The 24492-nt window shown below is 44.6% G+C and overlaps 1 protein-coding gene across 2 annotated transcripts in view; it reads right to left on the reverse strand.

The window, feature by feature from the left end:
• Positions 1-1630: 1630 nt before the first annotated feature.
• Positions 1631-24492, reverse strand: part of LOC117365281 (protein argonaute-1) — a 55052-nt gene continuing 32190 nt past the window's right edge. For both annotated transcript variants that reach the window (XM_033955504.1, XM_033955505.1), the window contains 7 exons: positions 23063-23222; positions 21340-21430; positions 15887-16081; positions 13941-14075; positions 13499-13600; positions 10437-10636; positions 1631-8303 (listed from right to left, as the gene is read on the reverse strand). In XM_033955504.1, coding sequence (XP_033811395.1) covers positions 8195-8303; positions 10437-10636; positions 13499-13600; positions 13941-14075; positions 15887-16081; positions 21340-21430; positions 23063-23222 — 992 coding nt within the window. In that variant the 3' untranslated portion in view covers positions 1631-8194. The remainder of the gene's footprint in view (positions 8304-10436; positions 10637-13498; positions 13601-13940; positions 14076-15886; positions 16082-21339; positions 21431-23062; positions 23223-24492) is intronic.

Here is a 24492-nt window from a genome sequence, read left to right on the forward strand (position 1 = left end):
TCAAGAGCAAAGCACCATTTAAGTACTTCTGAACCCACAAAGTATTGGTTTCACAAGAACTTGTGTGAGGAAGAAATTACGCTTCCTCGCTCTCAACATCATATACAGAAGTGACAATTTTTTTTATACTGTTGCTGCTGATTTTAGAAACATGACGGCAGATAAAGGCCAAAGGGCCTCTCCAGTCGGCCCGCCCGCACAGGGCCGTGAGCACCATAATTAACTTGTGCGTCAGAGCAGCTACAGGGCTCAATATTACTTCCTTAGAAAAATATATGGTAGGTACAATGGCACCAAAAACCCCAAAGAAAATATTAGCCAGATCCAATGATCAGCGCCATGTTTTCCAACAGTCAAAACAAGCAACTGGGTAGGGGCAACCACCATGCCATCCTAAGCTCCCACTCCTTCACAGGAACATTACCATATTAGAGGAGCCAAGCTGTCATCAGCAGGCTATGCCCCTCCCCTTCCGCCACATCTAGTGATTCAAGAGGCGTGCCAACCCCTCTTGTTCCAGGTGGGCATTCAACTATATGTGCTTCAGGGCAGTTGGAGGGTTACATTCACTGCTGCCCATGAACGCACTATGGCCCTTGTGCTAAAAAATAAACACACTCACCTTTGTGCGTTTCATTGCGTTAGTGCTTGGTGTTTTCGGATAGCTATTGTTAGAGATACATGCACCCTGTCATATTTAGTGCAATCAGAAACTTAAAACAATACTTAAACCGTAGCACCCAAAAAGTGGAGCAAGAGAGACCTCGAAATAAATGCACCCACATAATTCAGCACATGGGGCTAGTCACTCAAAAAAGCTCCACAGTACGATACTGTCCATTCGTACATGCAGCCGAATCTTCTTAAACACAGGAATCCACCACAACTGGAAACAGTTCTCACAAGAGAAGGGCAGAAGGACAGCAGACAGAAAACCAAAAACTCAACATCCTGTACAGGGCAAGTTTTTCCTTTGCTTTTCGGTTTTTTGATTAGGACTTGGGAGTTTTTGAAGGGGGACATTTGCCAGTGCTCTTGAAGCTTCAAAGTGATCAGTCCAGCTGCATGTAAAAATGGAATCAAAGGGTGAAAAGGCAAGGTTTAAAATATGGCCATCCTGGTGTGTCAGGACTGTGTCTGAATTCAAAAGGGCTGGGATAGGCACAAAAGGGCTGGGATAGGCACATGGGATCTCTCGGAGAGAGAGATAACGGTTACTGCGGATGGGCAGACTAGATGGGCCATTTGGCCTTTATCTGCCATCATGTTTCTATGACCTTAAATCTCTATGACCTCACAATGGAGTTGTAAAGAGCCTTAGCCTATAGGAAGAGGAGATGCAAATGTTAAGAGCCTTAGCCAATAGGGAGAGGAGGAGATAGTGGATGCTGTGGATGGGCCATTTGGCCTTTATCTGCCATCATGTTTCTATAACCATAAAGCTCTATGACCTCACAATGCAGGTGTAAAGAGCCTTAGCCTATAGGAAGATGAGATGCAAATGTTAAGAGCCTTAGCCAATAGGGAGAGGAGGAGATAGTGGATGCTCTGGATGGGCCATTTGGCCTTTATCTGCCATCATGTTTCTATAACCATAATGCTCTATGACCTCACAATACAGGTGTAACGAGCCTTAGCCAATAGGGAGAGGAGGAAATAGTGAATGCTGCGGACGGGCAGACTAGATGGGCCATTAGGCCTTCATCTGCCATCATGTTTCTATAACCATAATGCAGGTGTAAAGAGCCTTAGCTGTTGTGGTGGATTAATTTAGTCCTGGTGTATTACTGTGTTTAAGAAGATTTGGCTGCAAGTATGAATGGACAGTATCATTCTGTGGAGTTTTTTGAGAGACCTGGACTAGCCCCATGTGGTGAATTATGTGGGTGCATTTGTTCCGAGGTCTCTTTTTCTCCACTTTTTAGGTGCTGCAGCTGACTTATCCCTGTTTAACTATTGTTTTGAGTTTCTGATTTATATACAGTATAGTTCTTGTGATATCCAATGCACAGCACAGCAGCTAGACATTTACAATGTACCTATCACAAAGAGCTTACAGCTGCAAATAGGCAGACTGAGTAGCTTGTTTAAAAATCCCACCTTTTTCCTTTGAAATTAGAAAGGTGTGCTAACTAGGAGAGCAGCAGCTTATGTTGGCTGTAAACATGGTTTTCTTCAGTTTATCATACACATACAAACTATCTAACAATCGTATACACTTTTTTTTATACCAAAAAGTAGAATTTTGTTTTTGTTAAGAAAAAAAACCATACATAGTTGACCAGAATACTGCCTTCTTTCGGAACATATATTAAGTTAAAAGCCAACTTGTGCATGTACAGGAAAGCAAATCCACTTTTTCAAAAAGAAAAGAAAAAAACCAAAACAGCTCTTTTCCCCCTAAAACGTGATCCTAGGGTAATTCTTAAATTCATGTTAGACCTTTTTGGTTGTCTACCAATATTTCCTTAATTTCTAACAGGAGGCGGGACAGTGCATTTAAGTGTCAGGGTGCTACTGCTTCACCACAGGATGCTTTGCCACCACAGTCATGACTCATTTGCACATAGCTCAGCCCGCGTACTGCTAGGATTGTGCCATTTACAGGAAAAGGAAAAAAAAAACTATCCTAAAATAATACTGATTGGCTTCTAAGTATGAGTTGATCTAGGAGAAGTCAGGCCCAGGGCCTCCTCGTGCCCCTCACACATTCTGGTACTTCATTACCAAGCCTTGCTTTTCCTAACTTAAGGCTTTTAACAGTGCATTCGTGGATAGTGCTGCATTTTTAGGTACATTATATTCATTTTCTGAAGCCAAAAGATAATTGGAGCACAATTCACTTTTGTCTCCTCGGCAAAAAAAAAAAAAAAAAAATATCATTGCTTCCTGCTCAATACATTTTTTCTCAAGAGCACTGACCGTCACGTTGCTATAAACCGTTGCGTTGCTCTGTCCCCACAACTCTCTCAGAACTTAGTGGCAGATGCTTGCGTTTCTAACAAGCTAAAGTTAGTGCAAACTGAAAGTCATCCAGAACCCACCGCCAGGCCCAAAACAGCCTGTGAATGGACTCAATGGATGGATTTTCTAGCTTTTGAAGGTGATAAAGGAGGGAAACCTGCACTCAGTATACCATATTTTTATTCTAGAAGGGTCCAATACTTCTCTCCTGAACACTGTCAGCTTTCCTTTGCTATGGCATTCTATGAAGCACCCTGACAGCTTAACAGGCCACGGACTCACCCAGATAACCTTCTTAAATGCTAAAAGAGTAAGGATACCTGCAGGGCAGTCCAACATTTCATTTATAAATGAAAAGATCGAACTGGTATCTCAGTGCCAGTGGAAAACATGAGTTTCCTATGACCAGCTAAACATTTTTCCATTGCATAATTTACATAAAACCTAGTTTTTGTTGCAAGCTATGCTATATGTTTGGAGACAAGAACTGATTTCCAGGCTGGAAATTCAGTTATCACCTGCATGAAGACATCCTACATACTGCATGAGAACTTGTAATATCAGCCCATTTGACTTGGCCACCCCAAAACTTATCAGTGAAGCAAGTCCCAATTCACAGGAGTGAATGGGACCTTACCGGGAATCTAGGATGATCCAGCGCTGAATCAGCCAAGATAAATCTTCCTACACCTGGCCGTCAGCTCGGGGGCATCATAGCAGCACCTGACCTGGGTGGGGGGCAATGACCCCATGCCCTCTCCTTGGTCTTCCCCGTGAGTAGTATCTTCCACCTCCTACTCGCGTCGACCTCGGCTCCCCTCTGATGTGACTTCCTGGTCCTGTGACTAAGAAATGGCATTAGAAGGCGCGAACAAGGAATGGAAGATGCTGATTGCATCGGCAAAATTTTCAAGAGGTATGCGGGGGTGGGCAGAGAGAAGAAGAGGCACCAACACTCCTCAACAAGATGGCACCCAGGGTGGTGGGGGAGGCAGTCCACACACTTCACTCCCTAGTATGGCACTGGGCAGAGAGGAGAGGCACCAACAGTGTTGTGGAGAGAATGATTCAGCGCGGCCACGATGAATCGTCCTATTCTGCCTTACTGAAGCTGGGTCATTTTGATTTATTATTATAATACTGATGATAAAAAAGGCCTCATGTAGCGTACAGAGAAATGCCCCTTATTCCTTTCACTGAAACCCCCTGCCGAGCTGCCAATATCCTACATATCACTCATATTTATAAAGTGAAGTAAAGTACTGCAAATTAAAAAGAGTGACTGGATGCTGAGGCAAGGAGGGCAATGCTTTCCCTTAAATATCACCAGCTAAATGTACTATAGTGTGGATGAAAGCAAGAAAGCATGACATGGAGGCACTTGTGAAAAAGGACCGAGTTGCATTTAAAACAACATGCATTAGAGATAATTAGTGTCACCTTCTTGACAGCACAGATGAGGCTGCAGAGCGGTTCAAGCCAAAATTACACCAGACTCCTTAGCAGTGTCTTACGTGGTACATTCAGACAAACTAATACAATATCAGACTTAACTGCTCCGATCAAAGGCTGGACCAAAATAGCTCTGGCAGGGATGAGTATTTTTTGTGAACTTGGACCAACTCACACGTCATCTGGTACTCCTAATGAAGGCAGCCAGTGGATCCTGCTTGTCCTCAGCAGTAGAGCCAAACCCTTCCAAACCGTCCTAACACACACGGCTGGGCCATAAACGCCATGGCTTTATCATCAGCTGGTTCTGTGGCTCCCGCCTCCTGCAAAGCTTTCTGGAGGGTTCCTCGGAATGGGGAAAGATTTGCATAAGAGGAGGCGATGAAAAACCAAAAGCAACCTGAGCTCAGACGACCAGATGAAGTCTCTACCATTATGCTAGCAGATGTCGTTGAAGCCGAAAACAAACCCTCAAGAGCCCCACCCCTCCCCCCAACAATTTAAAGGTGCAGCGTGGATAGCACAAGCCTGCACTAGTTATTAAGAAAAAGTATTGCTAATAGTACTAATTAGTGCACAAACACACGTACACAACGTGTACACAAACACGATCATTTTCTGATCCACGACGCGATGCATCTCATCAGTAAAGGCCACACGTTCCATCCTATATATGAAATTTACAGATGCCACCTGAGTTGTTATTCCCTTATCCTAGGCAAGACTCCTTCACTCACTAGGGAAACAGGGAATGCCAGGCCTCGTTGGCTGAGCTTTCCAAAGAGTTTTGGTTTCGAGCTGTGCAAATCCCTCTTAAGCTCCAGGCAATGAAGTGAGCACAGTTGTATAGCACGGGAAGGCCAGATTTCCCTAAGCACAGGACCCGTATCAGGCAAGGTTTCAGAATCTAGCAACCAGTGGGCCAGCACAAAACTTCTAATTTAAGAATGGCGAATACATAGCCCCAGAATTCAGGAACTGTCAGTTAGGGCCCACATGTAGAAGTTGACTGAACTTCGGTTTTGGCACCAAACCTGACCCAAAATTTGGGTTCGGGTTGCTACCAAAAATGCCTGTGTATTTCTGGCACAATCTAAAAAAAACTGTAGCCCCGCTCCCACCTCCTCTGACAAAAAAGCACGCCACCCACCAATCTGCACTCCTCCTTGGGCCTACCTTGTAAATACATTAGTGGTATAATGGTGTCTTTGGAGCAGGAGCATCGCAAATTGCTCCTGCCCTGTTCCTCTGTGCTGAAAAAATGGCAGTTGCGGGAGGTCAAGGCCATCGTTTTTTCAGCAAAGACAGGGGCAGGAGCAGCTTGGGATGCTCCTGCTCTGAAGACATCCCTATACCACGAACTAGGGTCTTTACAAGGTAGGCCCAAGGAGGGCCTACCTCACCGGGGAGAGGGAAAGGGGGCATATTTTCTATCAGAGACTGGTCTGCAGCAGCTGTGGCAAGGCCACAGTTTTGGTTCTGGTTCTGACCAAAACCGAGCCGCGGATCTGGCCAGAAGCAAACTGCTGTTTTCAGTCAGCCTCTACTTACCTGATGCAGATTCCACTTTCCGAAGCAGCTCGGAAAACAGAGGATACAATTCACAACCTGCCACCAAATTTGTAACCAATTTTGGAACACGGTACGGCTCACACCATACCACCAAGCTTCTAGAAAAGGGAAAGGGGAAAAAGGCAGTAAAAAGACCAACTAAAGCAGGGGAGGGTATCATGTACCCCGAGGGCCTTACATGGCCCACCACTGAATTTTATATACTCCGAGACTATAGGGAGTAAACACAAAAAAACAGCTCACAGAGACATCATTAACTAGAGTTTTGTTGTCAGTGGATCTGCTGAAGGATACAAGAGGATAAGACTTGTTTAACGGTGTTAGCAACTGTTTGGAAAGACAGAAGTATATGGTATCAGACCATTCCGGTAATAAGTTATTGTCATTCAATCATCACACTGAGTTTTGTTGGCGGTGAATATATGAAGCATTTGGTAATTTTCTTTGTGCGGCCAGCTAAGGGTAGGACTAGCATTCATGCAAGCCCTCTGTATATAAAGGTTACCCACCCCTGAACCAAAGCATTCCAAATTTGTAGTTCCAAACCTGGTCTTTTAAACTTTCAACTTCATGTCCCAGCTGTTGTTGAGGAAAAAAAAATTGCTACAATGAAAGAAAAAAACTTCCTAACATGTAAAAATTAAATTATAAATCAGCTGTTTGTGTTGATTAAACAAATTCCTTAGCTCAACTAGGGAAAAAGCCATTCACTCGGTCCGCATCATGACTTTCTACCACAGCATCAGCCGAAGGCCACTTCATAAGGCTCTGACTTGGAGGTGGAAAAGAAAAGACTGAAAGGGAATCCCCCTGCTAAGTCAGTTTGAGAGAAGATTCTGGTGTATTTGCATGGAATGGGTTCCAACAATCTGGGCCACTCCAAATTTCTACCAACATGCTACCAAGCTGCAGATGGTCTCAACACTACTTTTAAAAATGTTTTCGATAACAGCCCTTTGTGTGTCTGATTAATGCTATCCACCTGACACAGGAAAGTGACAGAAGACCCTCCTTACGTCGATGTGCCTCTCTTTCAAGGGCGCATTTAAAGGGGCTGGGTTGAGACCCCAACGTCTGGGCAAGATAGCACATACCCCACAGTGCTATAAAAGTTCTAAACCACCACAAACAGCGTTTTCTTAGCCCCCAAAAAACAACAACAAAAAAAACCATTCAGTTAACCTGACACCACTGGTATAAAACAGCACAAACAAGTACATTAAAAAAAAAAAAAAAGTTGCTTATTTTCAGTAGCTATGAAAATGTGGAATATCTGCAAAGTGCAATGTTTAGGATTGGTTCTTTTGTAACTTTGTTTAAGGTTATGGACACAGATCAGTTCCTCCTGGTGGGCACAGAGGTATCGCTAAAAAACACACTTCCTTAGTTGTGTCTCTTCGTCTTTTAGGACATATAAAAAGTTGACATTTGCAGCATAATAGTAAGGCACTCACCCCTGGGAGAAAAGAAAATCTCTAGCCGAAACTCACGTTAGGTAACTCTTTTAACATTTTGTGGCAATGTAGGAGAGACCCATTCTTTTTTCTTCTTTTTGCCAGTTCTGAGCTAAGTGAAAGGTGCCTTACAATAACAAAACAAAGAGGGTGAGGGTGAAAGTGAGCAGAAAGAAGGAAACAAAATTAATCTGTTAGAATATTTCTATAAACTAGAAATTCTAAGTGATTAATCATCACAGATCCTCAGTTCCATTAGCCTAGCAAATCTAGTCTTGCTTTGGTTGGGGGCAAGGAAACGCCCCCCCCCCAACCTCTTCCTAAACTCACAAAACTGATCCGTGTGCCATTCTAGCAGCCTCTTAAGATGCAGAGAGTTTGAGGATCATCTTGGTTTTCACGGTCCCAAGTCTTTAGAAGTATTGCATTTCAAGTTAGATCACAAATTCTGCTTTTCCCTTTCTGCAGTCAACAGCGCGTGGGGTTCTCTCCGTCTCATAAAGATTCCTTCATTTTGTTTGGTCACGTCAAGTCGGCCAAAAAAGCGAGAACGTTCCCATCTCTTATCACAGGTGGTTCTTCTTCCACCAGTGTGAACGGTTTCTCGCCCGCCGACTTCTTAACACACAAAGTGCTCCTCCCCACAACGCTGTGTGTGTGTGTGGCTCCTACAGATCGGAAAAACTTCCGGAGTGACTGAGGTATCAAAAAATAAAAAAAATAAAAATAAAAATCAAGACATAGCTACGCCTTCAGGCAAAGTACATAGTGCGTAAAGTATCCTGATGAACCTGCACTGCTTTTGCCAGTGCCTGTGGGTCTCTTCCATTGCTCTGGCCTGATATATGGCTGCCCTCGCCGCTGGAAGAGAGGAAAAGGAATGAATCATTTCATTTAATATACCCCCTTAACATTCACTGCATCAATGGTTTACAGCATACAAAATAAATAAACTACATACTAGATACAATACAAATATAAAATCTACCAGAAACAGAAGGCAATGGCTCCATATTGGATAATTTTTTTTTTTTCCTTCAGTCAGAGCAGATAAATCCAGAGACAAGTGGTTTATGTCCATCTACCAGCAGGTGGAGACAGAGAGCACCAAGCTGAGCTCTGTCATATATAGGATGGTATGCTCACTGGTAAGCCAGTATTCCTCAAAATAAAGCAGCAGAATCAGCAGAATAGGCCTATCGGCCAAGAACTCCCTCTTCACACTATCACACCACACTGCTAACCACCAGGTCCACATCAAGCAGGTGCTATCTCCACTTGCTGGGTAGATGGGCACAACCTACTTGTCTCTGGATTCATCTGCTGCCGATGACAAGAAATATATAAAATATAAAAAAGAAAAAACACCCCCTCATTCCCCAAATACCTACACAAGCAGTCAAACCAACCGGCCTGGAGGAAATCATGACAAGGGTCTTTCACCAGCTACTGCCCTGCCTTGTTGAAATTTCTGACATGTAACAAACCCAATCCCAGAGGTTACCCACCTTAAGAGACCTCACTCCTGGCTACTCCCCAGTGAGCAGAAAGCACAGGAGATACTACCTTCACAGGACATGAAAGCAGAAGAAAAACAACGAAGGTGACCAACTGGTGTTCCATCTCGTTTACTGAATTAAAAGACTCGACACTGTGAGAGGCAAACACTGAAGGAAGCGACAGTGGAGTGTTATTGATTGCTGCTCCTTTCCAATTCATTCAATGTCCACATACTGGAACATAGAATTTACAACTGAAGATTGAACAGCCAGATAAAACATCATCTCGCCATACATTCAGACTCCTGAGGCAGGCCCGCTTAGGGCCAAAACACAATCGTGTCGACTCTTAATTCAATAAACGAGATTGAACACCAACCAGTCACCTTCGTTGTTTTTCTTCTACTCCCCAGTGGGTACAGGGCCTGGACACAAGCACTGTGCCCCTTGCAAAAAGCACCCATGAGCTGTTCCCCCAACTCTACCTTCTGACCTCATTCTGCAGAACTATTAGACTTACTGTCAATGAACAAATATTCATCTAGTGTCACTGGCCAAAATACACATAATTAACTAAACCTAGCTTATGGGACCTTGAGTGCTTCACTGCATACAGGCAACTGGTCTTCACGGTCCATACACAAATACAGCCAAAGGCCTTGCCTTTTCGAGTCAGCTTTTAAATCTCGAGCCCTGGCTCTCTTGCTCTTAGTTAGCTCCTATAATAAATAAAGTTCCCAAAGCCTCTCACTTGTCCTCCATGTTTACCAACCAGGCTAGCAGCTCCAAGAAGCAAAGGTCATTTTATGGCACTGTAGCAATACTTCAGTAATAAACTAACCAAGTCAGCTCATTTGTACCCAATTTCCAGATGTGATTATTTCACAAAAGCCTTTTATATCAAAGCACATTATCACTGTCTGTACCTTGAGCCTGCCTGCTTTTGCATGGCCCTAAACACCGACAGTTTACCTGATGTCACCCTGATGCCCAGTTTTCAATTAAATAATATAAATTGACAAGAGAAAAGAAACTTTAGATTCTGTTCCAGCACAGTATCCCCCAAGCTCCATCCAGCCGGAAAAAAAGTGACAAGAAAAGGCCACTAATCACATCCAACAGGCCCTAGCTAACAAGAGGAAAGACCGCACAGGCTTACCACCTCCACCTGCTGGAGACTGAGAACAGACTGATGGTAGATGGGACTGCAGAGCCCACTTGGATTACTGCCAAAAGCCAATGTGTTCTCAGTCATAAACCCATCCGTCTGTGCCGGTCTGGAGGGACGATAAAGAATTTTAGATTCTGTTCCAGCTCAGTCTGTCTTCAGATGCACGATCGCTTTGCGCTCTCTCTTCAATGTGCTCACCTTTTTTATGTCGCTTGAACAGGGCCTGGGGGGGCCAGGCCTCTTCTTTTCAGCGGCTACGGAAACCAATCACAAGAAAGTAACTTCTCCATGCAAGGCGGGGGGGGGGGAATTGAAACCACTCACCTGTCGTGCTCCTTGTCTACTAAGTGGTAGCGTGCTCTGAAGGCCACCAGCCTGGCATAATAAGCAGGGGCAGGGATAGAGACAGACCGCGTGCAGCGCACATACGTGTGACACAGCTGGTAAGTCAGGATCTGTAACTCGTCTGCTGTAAAGCGGTTATCATCCCACAGGACATAGTAGTGGGAAGGCCTGCTTGTACCCTTGAAGGAAAGAGAAACGCAAAGTGAGAACAATACAATACAATAGTCTCTCTCAAACCTTTTTATTTCACATTCTTTCTTTTGGCACTGTGAAATTGGTGGTGGGGGCGGAGGGTTGTTGGAAGTTGACATTGCCCAGAGCAGCAGAACCTCCAGAGACGTCGCAGTGGTGAAACAGTGTCCCACATGGAGCAGCTGCTTCTCGACTACCTTCCAGGGGCAATTGTTTCGACCTCTCCCCTTCCCCAGCTTATTAGACAGATTTCTTCAAACTGTCACAACATTTTGTGCTTTTCTTTCTCACATTCAAAAAATGTCTAGCAGAGATGGCCTCACATAGTAATACCAGCATGAGCGCAACATGAAATAATCCATATGAGAGAGAGAGAGAGGGAAAGAGAAAGAGAGAGAGGGAAAGAGAAAAAGGGAGAGAGAAAGAGAAAGAAGGAAAGAGAGAGAGGGAAAGAGAAAGAGAGAGGGAGGGAAAGAGAAAGAGGGATAGAGCAAGAGAAAGAGAGAGGGATAGAGCAAGAGAAAGAGAGAGGGATAGAGCAAGAGAAAGAGAGAGGGAAAGAGAGAGAGGGAGGGAAAGAGAAAAAGGGAAAGAGAAAGAGAGAGGGAAAAAGAAAAAGGGAAAGAAAGAGAAAGAGAGAGGGAGGGAAAGAGAAAAAGAGGGATAGAGAAAGAGGGATAGAGCAAGAGAAAGAGAGAGAGGGGGAGGGAGGGAAAGAGAAAGAAGGAAAGAGAGAAAGGGAAAAAGAAACAGGGAAAGAAAGAGAGAGAGAAAGAGAAAGAAGGAAAGAGAGAGAGAGAAAAAGAGAGGGAAAGAGAAAGAGAGAGGGAGGGGAATAGAAAGAGAGGGAAAGAGAAAGAGGGATAGAGCAAGAGAAGAGAGAGGGAAAGAGAGAGAGGGAGGGAAAGAGAGAGGGAAAAAGAAAAAGGGAAAGAGATAGAGGGAGAGAGAAAGAGAGAGGGAAAAAGAAACAGGGAAAGAAAGAGAAAGAAGGAAAGAGAGAGAGAGAAAGAGAGAGGGAGGGAAAGAGAAAGAGGGATAGAGCAAGAGAAAGAGAGAGGGAAAGAGAAAGAGGGATAGAGAAAGAGAGGGAAAGAGAAAGAGAGAGCAAGAGAAAGAGGGATAGAGCAAGAGAAAGAGAGGGAAAGAGAAAGAGGAATAGAGAAAGAGAGGGAAAGAGAAAGAGAGATAGAGCAAGAGAAAGAGAGAGGGAAAGAGAAAGAGAGAGGGAATGAGAAAGAGAGAGGGAAAGAGAAAGAGGGATAGAGCAAGAGAAAGAGAGAGGGAAAGAGAAAGAGAGAGAGGGAGGGAAAGAGAGAGGGAATGAGAAAGAGAGAGGGAAAGAGAAAGAGAAAGAGGGATAGAGCAAGAGAAAGAGAGAGGGAAAGAGAAAGAGAGAGAGGGAGGGAAAGAGAGAGGGAAAGAAAGAAGGAAAGAGAGAGAGAAAGAGAGGGAGGAAAAGAGATAGAGAGAGGGAAAAAGAAACAGGGAAAGAAAGAGAAAAAGAAACAGGGAAAGAAAGAGAAAGAAGGAAAGAGAGAGAAAGAGAGAGGGAAAGAGAAAGAGAGAGGGAGGGAAAGAGAAAGAGAGGGAAAGAGAACGAGAGATAGAGAAGAAAAAGGGAAAGAGAAAGAGAGGGAAAGAGAAAGAGGGATAGAGCAAGAGAAAGAGAGAGGGAAAGAGAAAGATAGAGGGATAGAGCAAGAGGGAAAGAGAAAGAGAGAGAGAGAGAGGGAGGGAAAGAGAAAGAGAGAGGGATAGAGAAAGAGGGATAGAGCAAGGGAAAAAGAGAGAGGGAAAGAGAAAGAAGGAAAGAGAGAGAAAGAGAGAGGGAGGGAAAGAGAAGGAGAGAGGGAAAAAGAAACAGGGAAAGAAAGAGAGAGAAAGAGAAAGAAGGAAAGAGAGAAAGAGAGAGGGAAAGAGAAAGAGAGGGAGGGAAAGAGAAAGAGGGATAGATCAAGAGAAAGAGAGAGGGAAAGAGAAAGAGGGATAGAGCAAGAGAAAGAGAGAGGGAAAGAGAAAGAGAGAGGGAAAGAGAAAGAGAAAAAGGGAAAGGGAAAGAGAAAGAAGGAAAGAGAGAGAAAGTGAGAGCGAGGGAAAGAGAAAGAGAGAGAGAGAGGGAAAAAGAAACAGGGAAAGAAAGAGAGAGAAAGAGAAAGAAGGAGAGAGGGAGGGAAAGAGAAAGAGGGATAGAGCAAGAGAAAGAGAGAGGGAAAAAGAAAGAGGGATAGAGAAAGAGAGAGGGAAAGAGAAAGAGAGGGAGAGAGAAAGAGAGAGGGAGAGAGAGAAAGAGGGATAGAGCAAGAGAAAGAGAGAGAGAAAGAGAGAGGGATAGAGAAAGAGAGAGGAAAACAGAAAGAGAGAGGGATAGAGAAAGAGGGATAGAGCAAGAGAAAGAGAGAGGGGAGGGATAGAGAAAGAGAGAGGGAAAGAGAAAGAGAGGGAAAGAGAAAGAGGGATAGAGCAAGAGAAAGAGAGAGGGAAAGAGAAAGAGAAAGAGGGATAGAGCAAGAGAAAGAGAGAGGGAAAGAGAAAGAGAGAGAGATAGAGAAAGAGGGATAGAGCAAGAGAAAGAGAGAGGGAAAGAGAAAGAGAAAGAAAGAGAGAAAGAGGGAAAGAGAGAGGCAACCCCCAAGCTCGCCTAAGGGAATTAGAACCATGTCGCACGAAATACATTCACAGCTGCCACCCATGCAAAAATGGGAGAAGTGTACTGAGACCTAAAGGATGACTGGAGATCCCCCTGAATTATGCCTCTAAAGGCGCACAGACTACCCTTATGTCACAACATAAACTACAACTTTGCAGAATCTGAAGACACCAAATTGTCCTGTGGTCCAAGCAGTTACCTGGATGCCCGCATGACTGCAAAGGTAGAAATCAAACTCAAATGGATGGGTGATGTTTGTGTCCACGGTTGTGCCAGCTGGGATGTTTCCACTTTTGCCGATCTGTATGCAAGAAGACGTGAACGGTTACACAAGAGTTATATCACCACCCTCCCGAACATATGGAGAGAGGTGCCTGCTAGGCACATGGCTGCTGAACCAGCGACTCCATCGCAACTAAGGACATGGAAATACCTGCCAAAGCCTGACAGAGGCAGAAGAGCAAACGACAAGAAGACAAGGCAAGAGAACACGAGAGAGGAATGGGTCTCAGGCCCAGCAGGAGGCTTTCTCTCTCTCCACTCGGCAGTGAAATCTAGGCTTAACTAAGAACATTTCCTGCAAGACCGTGGGTGTTCCTAGTTTATTCTTCCCTCCCCAGCCCTTTCTTGCAATAGCTCACCCGCTCGTTCCTGTCTGCACAGAAAAGCCGTGTGTGGTGCCGCTTCTGTACGACAATGTAGGTTATTCCAGGCTGATAATCCTTCTCCAGTTTAATGCAGGCATCTCTGATCGCTAGCAGCTCATAGTGCAGAATCTAAGGAGCAGGGAAAGAGCACCGAACAATTTGGGATTCAATCCTACATTAGTTCATTCCAGCTTCTGGGCTGTAGAATCTTCCACCATTCGATAACCCTGGCCTTAGATTGGGATGTATTTCTTAAGACACTTATTTTTTCCCCAGCTTTAAAGAGTTCACACGTTTTTCAAGAACTGACTCCAACCTAGTGCTGCCTTTCCCCCTCACTTGCAGGCCACCCCCCTTCCCCTTGCTCCCAAGAGCTGTCCCTTACCGGTCCCCAGCATGGCACCGTTTCCCTCTTTACAGGTGGGACTTGGCCCAAGGCTTCTCAGCCTAGAACTGCCCTGCTGGCATGGTCAGCGTAGCACTGCCCTCTAATGTACGTATGCAACAGTCACACGCTAGAACCAGGCTGTATAATCTTTGCTTCTGCACAGACAACAGCAACCAACTCTGGAACTTCAGGAAGGCCGTGAAAACCTTCCTCTTTACTAACCCAGCGCCTTAAAGTCATTCACCCTGAAATGCCACCCAGTCAACTCACCTTTGTCACTTAATTTCACCAGATGCTACTTAGTACATATGTTTTATTGTCATGTCTATATTGTAATTTATGTAAACTGTCATCTCTGCTCTGTCTGGATTATTATGGATGTACTTTGTAACCCGTTCTGGGCTCTTTTGGGAGGACGGGCTAAAAATCGCATAAATAAATAAATAAACAGAAGGGAAGGAGAAAGGAAAAAGTAGTCGAGTGGTAGAAAGAGAGCAATAAAAAAAAGAAGGAAACCGAGAATCAAGAGTTCATGTCTTCCTTTGCCACACTACCACCATTTTGCAAAGTTAGACACACTAGAGAATGACACGGAGACAAATTTGTTCCCATCCCTGCAGGAACTCAATTTCCCCGTCCAGTTTTGTTGCTATCCCTGTCCCATTAAGCTCTGCCTTAACCGCACAAGCCTCGAACACTTATGATTTTAAAGCGTTTGAGGCTTGTACAGATGAGGACGGAGCTTAGGCATTGGTGGAATGAGGCATTATGACATCACAATCTGAGCTCTAGAATGTTGCTACTTAGGATTTTAAAGTGTTTGAGGCTCGTGCAGATGAGGGCGGGGCTTAGGCATTGGTGGAATGAGGCATTATGACATCACAATCTGAGCTCTAGAATGTTGCTACTTAGGATTTTAAAGTGTTTGAGGCTTGTGCGGATGAGGACGGAGCTTAGGCATTGGTGGAATGAGGCATTATGACATCACAATCTGAGCTCTAGAATGTTGCTACTTAGAATTTTCAAGTGTTTGAGGCTTGTGCAGATGAGGACGGAGCTTAGGCATTGGTGGAATGAGGCATTATGACATCAAAATCTGAGCTCTAGAATGTTGCTACTTAGGATTTTAGTGTTTGAGGCTTGTGCAGATGAGGGCAGAGCTTAGGCATTGGTGCAATGAGGCATTATGACATCACAATCTGAGCTCTAGAATGTTGCTGCTTAGGATTTTAAAGTGTTTGAGGCTTGTGCAGATGAGGACGGAGCTTAGGCATTGGTGGAATGAGGCATTATGACATCACAATCTGAGCTCTAGAATGTTGCTGCTTAGGATTTTAAAGTGTTTGAGGCTTGTGCAGATGAGGACGGAGCTTGCAGGAATGGGGAAGGAGCAGGAGCAGGAAAAGAACTCGCCGGGACAGGAAAATTGAGTTCCCGCAAGGACGGGGAAAAATTTGTTTCTGTGTCATTCTCTAATGCACACAACTAGCATAGCCACCCAACCCCCCACCCCTGAAAAAATTTAGAAGGGACGTTACATCCTCCTTCTCACCTGTGGGAGCTGGCCCTCGGGAACGCCATCTCGATAGAAAATGATGCGTGTTGGCTTGAAACGCGTCGACTTGTAGAACTGAATGAGTAGCTCCCTCACCATATAGGAAAGGTCTTCGATAATCTCCTGGCGAGGTCGCTGCACACGCACGGTGGCACAGTAACGGCTGGGGTGAGCGTCCATGCTGCCAACAACCTGTAATGCACCAGCCCACAATGAGGAGAAGTCACGTCCCTAAGTTTGGATTTAGATCCAGCACATAATTATTGCATTTCCGCTTTTCCATAGGGCTACCTGAGGATTAAATCACCTCTAAATTGCCTCTATATCATCATATATTTATTTAAAACCAATCTTATATAGACTGCAAGCCTGGCGAGTCATTCTATGCAGTGTACAACAGAGTCGTCCCTAATAAATTAAAGCTTACAGTATTTTTCGTACTATAAGATGCACCTGACCATAAGACGCACCCTAGATTTAGAGGAGGAAAACAAGAAAAACCCATTCTAAACCAAATTGTGTCAGTCAGATAGCAGTGTAGGTGGATCGGGATCAGCCCAAGCAGTGACTTACTGCTGCTGGAAAAATAGAGAAGTCTGAAGGACAGGGGCAGGGTGGACCTAAGGGAGAATAAGGAGTACTGAACTCAGAGAAGTGGGGGATCTGAGACAGAGGTGCTGAACTCTTTGGGGGGGAGGAGCTAAAAGAAATGCTAGATAACAGGTGATGGAAGCAAGAAGGAGGAGAAACCAGACTATGGGGAGCTTTTGTAATATAAAGCAGGACCCAACAGAGAACACCAGCAGAAAGCAAAGGCTTCCTAGGCAAAGCGATCACTTTACAGGCTCCTCACAGCCCAGAGCATCCTCAACTGGTCGCTTTAGGAAGGCAGCAGCCACCATTCTCAGGCCGCAGCAGGACCAAGGCTCGTGGCGCACTGATATCACTCCCCAGCCGTGCACTTTTCCCAGCACCACTAGTGGAAAGGAGAACCCAGGCCCATAAGCCACTCTAACCACTACATTTATGGTGGAAAATGTGAGGCCACCATAACCCTACTATAGGTGCCACCTGAAGAACGAAGAGAGAGAGGGGACATGATTGAGACATTTAAATATATCACGGGTCGTATCGAGGTGGAAGAGGATATCTTTCGTCTTATGGGACCTTCGTCCACCAGAGGGCATCCGCTGAAAATCAGGGGAGGGAAATTTCATGGTGACTCCAGAAAGTATTTCTTCACTGAGAGGGTGGTCGATCATTGGAATGAACTCCCACGGCAGGTGGTTGAGGCCAACAGTGTGGCAGATTTCAAAAATAAATGGGATATTCATGTGGGATCTCTAATGAGGTAAGGGCAGGAGGTTGGTGAGCAAACTCATGGGGGAAGGGTCACTGGAGTGGACAGACTTGATGGGCTTTGGCCCTTTTCTGCAGTCATTTTTCTATGTTTCTATGTTTCTAGGTGCCACCTGCAGCCATAAGAGATATTGTAGTGGTAGACAGGTGGGTGTTCTAGGTTTTGGGAGTTTTGGAGGGATCACCATAGATAAGGGGGTTTTGGTGAAATGTACATCTGGCACCCTTTATGTGAAGTTCACAGCAGTGCCCTCTAAGGTGCCCCACTGCTCTGTTGGCATATCTGTGTTATGTTATGTTATTTATTTCTTATATACCGCTAAATCCGTTAAGTTCTAAGCGGTTTACAGAGAAATATACATTAAATATACAATAAAGGATACAATAAAATAAGATAAATAAATAAAGAATGGGTACTTTGAAATTCCCTTACTGTCCCGAAGGCTCACAATCTAACTAAAGTACCAAGGACAAATAAATTAGCAAGTAGTAGATAGGAAAATAAAGATAGTGGAAATGAGATATAAAGCATCCTAACAAGAATCCATTACAAGGCTGGCCCCTTCCACGTTCAAATAGTGCCAGCAGCTATACAGAAACATCCTGCCGATATGAGGATGGCCAGAGAGCTCTTGGTCAGATTTGGGATGCTGAAGAACTGTGCTTTCACCATTTTATCGAAACTTGAAGCTGCATTATTCTCCCCCCCACCCTCTTCCCATCCACCCAAGGCATGATGAAGCTTATTAGCTCAGTCTGCCCAAGCTTCTGACTGGCACATCCAGGAGCTGCCACTGACCTCATCTGCATGCCTCAGGAAGGGATGAATCAGACTGAGTCACTCGGCCCACTTCCTCTTTCTAAACAACTGCCCTGGACCAAAGAGTGAAACTGCAGTCTGCATTTTGCTCCAGAAAAACCAGAGAGAAGATGGCTCTCAGGCTGGTTGGGACCCCCTGTGCCGGAATGGGGATGAGGAAGAACAATGTAGTCACCGTTCCCCTTTCCCTAAAGAGCTCCTCAGAGAACCCCCCCCCCCCCCCCCAAATAATCTCTCTAAAACTTCCAAAGCAAACAGCTTCTATGGGCCAGTCACAGAAGCTGGAACCAGGAGGGATACCAAGTTCTGCCTGTTTGGGACACAGCAAGACTACAGGAAATCCCTTAAATAAAGCCAGAGGGGACCTCAATCATTTCCTTTTTCATTCCCCTGTTACATCAGTCCCCAAACTTGCCAAACAAGGGACTCTTATCCAGTACCAAAAGTGATACATTTGGTGGTACCATAAAGCTGGCTAACAAAGAGCACTGCAGGTACAGATAAAGAGGGCTCATGGAGGCACGAGGCCTAGAGATGGATGCTGCAAGAGTGTCACAGGACCTTTATCCTCCCATAGGAAATGCACGTCAACTCTGCCTCTAGGAGACCGTCAACACCATGGATATTCAAATCCACTTATGACTTTGCTTGTCCACCAGCACCACGTATTATCACAACATGCTGACTCGTGAAACCTCACAGCCCACTAGAAAACCCGAGTCAGCACGAGCTGAATGAGTTACTATGAAGCATAATGCAGTGGTTACATTCCAAGAGAGCAGGTAATTCAGGGGCGAGGGCAAGATTCATACACCCAGATCTACCTCTCGACCCCTGAAATTTCACCTAAAGTCCAAGAAAAAGTCTCTGCCATCATCTGAAAGTAAACATATCCAAGACTGAGCTGCTCCTCTCCCTCCGTTCTCCTTCTCTGTAAATAATACTGTCATTGTTCCAGTCTCCTCTGGAGTCATCTGCGATTCTGACCTCTCATTTTCTACAAACTGCTAAGGCAGGGGTGCACAACTCCGGCCCTCGAGGGCCGAGTCCAGTCGGGTTTTCAGGATTTCCCCAGTGAATTTGCATGAGACCTATTTGCCTGCACTGCTTCCATTGTATGCACACCGATCTCATGCATATTCATTGGAGAAATCCTGAAAACCTGGCCTGGTGAGGGCCGAAGTTGTGCACCCCTGTGCTAAGGCCTGCTGCTTCTCTCTCTAAAACGTCTATAAATTCGCCCTTTCCTCTCTGAGCATACTCTCGTAACCTCACACTTAGATTACTGCAATCTACTTCTAACTGGTCTCCTGCAGTGCCGTCTCTCCCCCCTGCAATCTGTGTGCGACTCATCTTCTACCAACCTCACTAAACTCATGTCACCCCTCTCCTTAAATCACTTTATTGGCTCCCTATCTGCCTTCGCATGCAGTTCAAGCTCCTATTGCTGACCTACAAAGTATGTTCATTCTGCTGCCCCTCAATTTCTCTCCTCTACCTCTCAGAGAACTCCGTTCCTCAGATCAGCTGTACCCTTCTCCTCTGCCAATTCCAGACTTTGTTCCTTTCATCTAGCTGCTTCGTGTGCCTTGAATCAACTACCTGAGTTAATCCGCCATGCTTTCCCTTCCCTTGTTTAAAAGCAGACTGAAAACCTATCTTTTCGATACAGCCTTCAATCCATAACCGCATTCCCCACAAGCCTAGCCGGCAATTAACTGTGCCCATGGCATCCTATTATTTGTCTTGTCTGTTTAAATTGTAAGCTCTTTGGAGCAGGGACTGTCCAGCGCTGCATACGTCTGGTAGCACTATAGAAATAATTTGTAGTAGTATACCAACCAATCTTTTCCCAGCTTCAGCTCCATGACAATTATAGACTATTTGCTGCTCTTGTTCTTCAAAGTCAAACCAATATTCACACTGAGACAAATGTGTTGCACACCTAGGAAAACTCACAGTTGTTTTGGTGTCCTGTCAAGATGATAATGCTGGGTGGAACCTGCTTCTACTTCCATATTCAGGAACTCCCCTCCAGATTTCTCCTCTATATCTATAGGACCTAGAAGATATGCTATGCAAGGATGCCACCTGCTGGTAACTACTGAACACACAATCAGAATTTTTTGAAGGGGAAATATTTGAGCAGTTTTCCCTTTGAAAAGGCAGGTCAAGGAAATGTGTTAGAATCACCTATGTAGTTTGCAATTAATTATGCATGCTCTTTGAAAATGCTCCTCTTTATAATGCTTTCAAACTTATCTGGATACTTTAAAAAAAGTCCACATTTCAGGGAAATACATGTCCAAAGAAAGAAGCAGCATCTCAAAATTAAATTTGTCAATTTTTCAGAATAGAAATTTAAAGCTTGTTTACAGCGGCAAATGTGAGCGCCAGTTAACTGCCAATTTGGACCTGAGGTTTAAAGCATGACAGACAAGGTAAAAGCTCTTATCCTCCTGATGTTTAAAACCACCTCGCAAATGAAAAATTTAGACTTTTGTAGCCTGACTCTAATTGGCTCCTTTTTGGCATTCAGTTTTGTAAAATTCAGCACGATTCTGCTTTCCTGTCTTAAATGGCTGTTTAGGCTGTCTTTTACAAAAGACTCCACGTTCAGAAAGCTTTCTATAAAATACCTTGGAAACTGTGCATGGCCAAACTTAGACACCCTTTTTCTATCTAGATGCCCTATGGGAAGAAAAACAAGCTCAATTTTTCAACCCGCATGTCCTTTTCAGCATACGATTGTGCCATGCAGTATCCAAGGTTCATCTGAACAACAGACATACTGTCCCTGGATACCTTTGTCCAACAGTTCTGACCTTAACTTATGTGAAGACAGAAGGGGCAGGATGCCTCCATCAGAATTTTGCGAGTGCAGAATTTCTGCAGAATTCTTCACCCCCTCAGGACACAGAGTATTCTGCATATGCTGTGCAGAATTCAGGGCTGCCACGGGCAGCAGAGGAGGACGTGACCTGCTGCTCAGTGGGTCACTTCCTCCTCCTGTGCCGGCTCAGACCCGACTGTTTATGTGAACAGCGATTTCACATGCGCAGAATTCCGCCTGGAGTACAAAATAAAAAGAACATAAGAACAGCCTTACTGGGTCAGACCAATGGTCCATCAAGCCCAGTAGCCCAAGGCAGGAGAGAAAAATCAAGAGAAATGTGGAGGCTCCCACTGAAATACTGAGAAAGCAGTTGGCAGATAAGGAGCAGATATACCCGTTTAGTTATTGATACAATTCTGAAGATCATTCTCTTACAGCGGTGATCGAAGGCTTCTTCCCATCTCCTGCAGGTGGATGTGTCACATCTGCTCCCAAGAAAATGACTGGCTGCTGGAAAACAGCAGAGCTGTACAGACAAACCAAAGATAAAGGTGATCATCCTGGACCCATAACACAGCATGCAATCAATGCTAAACACACAGAAGAGCCCAAAAGGGGACCCACCAACCATGTCTTTTCTGCTCAAATAGAACCTGTGTTTCCCCTGACTGATTCTATGCCCACACACCCTGTGGTCCCTCCAGTTGGTCCCAAATGCGTGGTCCAGAGACTGTGCCCTCTCTGGATGCTCCTACACAAACACACACTTCTTGCAAAAGAGCAAATTCAGTTGACGTGATCAATTATTTGAAAGGAAATTTATCCAACATGGCAGAAGGAATCAGGTTTAGGATGTTTTTCATGAAGGTTTAGCTTTGGAAAGCCTTTGTTAACAACTTTGTCTTGCCAATTTTCTCAAATGCTCACAGTGCCTTTTCCAAGAATTAATTTGGGAAATGTTTAGAGGCTCAGGTTTGATTTCTACATCTGGCTGCTAATCTTGAAGCACTATGTCTATTTATCATTTCTATAGAGATGAAAGGTATATACAATGCTGTAAGTTTAACATGTAAAAGATGGTCCCTGCTCAGAAGAGCTTACAATCTAATTTGAACAGACAGGACATATTTATTTATTTATTTATTCATTCATTCATTCAATTTTCTATACCGTTCTCCCAGGGGATCTCAGTACGGTTTACATGAATTTATCCAGGTACTCAAGCATTTTTCCCTGTATGTCCGGGTGGGTTCACAATCTATCTAATGTACCTGGAGCAATGGGGGGATTAAGTGACTTGCCCAGGGTCACAAGGAGCAGCGCGGGTTTGAACTCACAAACTCAGGGTGCTGAGGCTGTAGCTTTAACCACTGCACCACTCTAGAAATCAAAATGTAGCAAAAGTGAGTCTTGTATAGGACAATCAAGCCATTGTGACATCACTGATGAGGTTGGCTCTTATTGGTGGAATGAGGCATTATGATGTCACAATACCAGCTCTGGTTATCAGAGGCTAAAACTTTTTACACTATTTATATATCCAGTTTTCTATACCCGGGCTGCCCAAGTCTGGTCCTTGAGATCTACTGGCAGGCCAGGTTTTCAGGATATCCACAATGAATATGCATGAGAGAGATATGCATACCAAGAAGGCAGTGCAGGCAAATCTCTCTCATGCATATTCATTGTGGATATCCTGAAAACCTGGCCTGCGAGTAGATCTCGAGGACTGGACTATAACATTCCCAGGGGAGCTCAGGAATTATCTCAATACCCTGAAGCAACCTGCTCTACTCTATAATTCCTCTGGAAATATCCAGATAACTTCCAATGTAATCCGCCTTGAACCGCAAGGTAATGGCGGAATAGAAATCACTAATGTAATGCAATGTACTCAAGCATTTTTCCCTGGGGCAATGAGGGGATTAAGTGACTTGCCCAGGGTCACAAGGAGCAGCATGGGTTTGAACCCACAACCTCAGGGTGCTGAAGCTGTAGCTTTAACCACTGGGGAGTTTCTAACACAGGGAACGATCCCGCTTAGCCCTGCTGTTTGCCATGCTAACAGGGTAAGTGGTAAGATTGGCTTCAGCTGTCAAAAGTACAGCATTTTCAAGCTTCTAAAAATAATCCACGTCTATCATGGTTGATCACATACCGCTGGTGAGGTACAAGGATATTGTTGATACCCCCAAGTTTGACATTGATCTTGAGGCAGAGATTGGAGAGAGTTTGAGGGGAGGTTTTCACCACATTCTTGACCTGAACGCACTGTGTAGCCATTCCCAGGAGTGTGTCCCCGACACGCTTCACCTCAGCTGAGGAAAGAGAGAGCAGTACAGCACTTTACTCAGCAGTTAGTTCAAAATTCAAAGATGGCCGTCTTTCAAGGAAAGGCGAAAAGCACCACGTGACACTGACAACGATCGCTCAATACTCATTCACTGTGAGCAAGAGAAATAAAGGGACGTGACTTTTATTTATGTAACATTTATTTTCTGATTAAAACCTAAGTGGATTACAATTTGTATATATTGTATTAAAGGCATATTCAACTTCCCTCTCTGTCTCAAATAGGCTGACAATCTAAAGTGCCTACAAAAAGAAAGAGTAAGTATAAGAGTATATAAAGGCAAAAAATTAAATGTAGCCTAACAATAAAATCAAATTAAAATAAATTCCAGTCTGTAAACCCCCCCCCCCCAAAAAAAAAACCCCAACCCCAAAGCTTCAGTCCAGTCTAGTGTAGCACCAAATCCATCTCCATTCTGTGCAAGGCTGTTGAATCGCCAAATTGATGCAGGAAGCAGCTCCAGGCCGAGACCACCGGGCAAAGCCACGGGCTATTTCTTTTTCTTTTGTTTCGCTTGCCAGTTTCCTCCCCACTCTAGGAGAGCAGCTGAACTCTGTTGGGGATCTTATGTTCTAACCCAGTCATCTCAGCCACAGCCCTCAGCTCAAGGAGGAATTTGGATTTAGATCACATCTTTCTCAGTAGCTCAAGCTGAGTTACATATGGAGAGCTTAGGATTCAAGTTTATACCTGATGCAATCGAGGGTTAAGTGACTTTCCCCAAAGTCAGAAGGAGACGCTATGGGATTTGAACCCAGTTTCCCTGTTTCTCAGCCTGATCTAACCATTAGGCTACTCCATGACTAGATCTCCTTCTGCAATCACCGGCCCTAAATTAAATCCAGCCACTTGCCACACACACACAGGATCCCTAGCCTTGGCCAAGTTAGAATATGACCCAGGTAACATATCTGGGTCCTTCAGACAGTAAAGAATAGCAGGTGACCTACTTCTGATATTTCACTACCATACCAAATAAAATTCACTATTTAATCTCTCTTCATTGTATACAAGATAAGCAGGCCGACACATTTATGGTATTACATAAGAACATAAGAAGTTGCCTCCGCTGAGGCAGACCAGAGGTCCATCCTGCCCACGGTCCGCTCTCGCGGCGGCTCATCAGGCCTAATTGCCTGAACAGTATCCCTGACTAATTTTGTAACTGTCTCTATTCCTCTAATCATAGAAACATAGAAAGGTGACGGCAGAAAAGGGCTACAGCCCATCAAGTC

This window comes from Geotrypetes seraphini, chromosome 8 (assembly GCF_902459505.1).
Source record: "Geotrypetes seraphini chromosome 8, aGeoSer1.1, whole genome shotgun sequence".
NCBI lineage: Eukaryota > Metazoa > Chordata > Amphibia > Gymnophiona > Dermophiidae > Geotrypetes > Geotrypetes seraphini.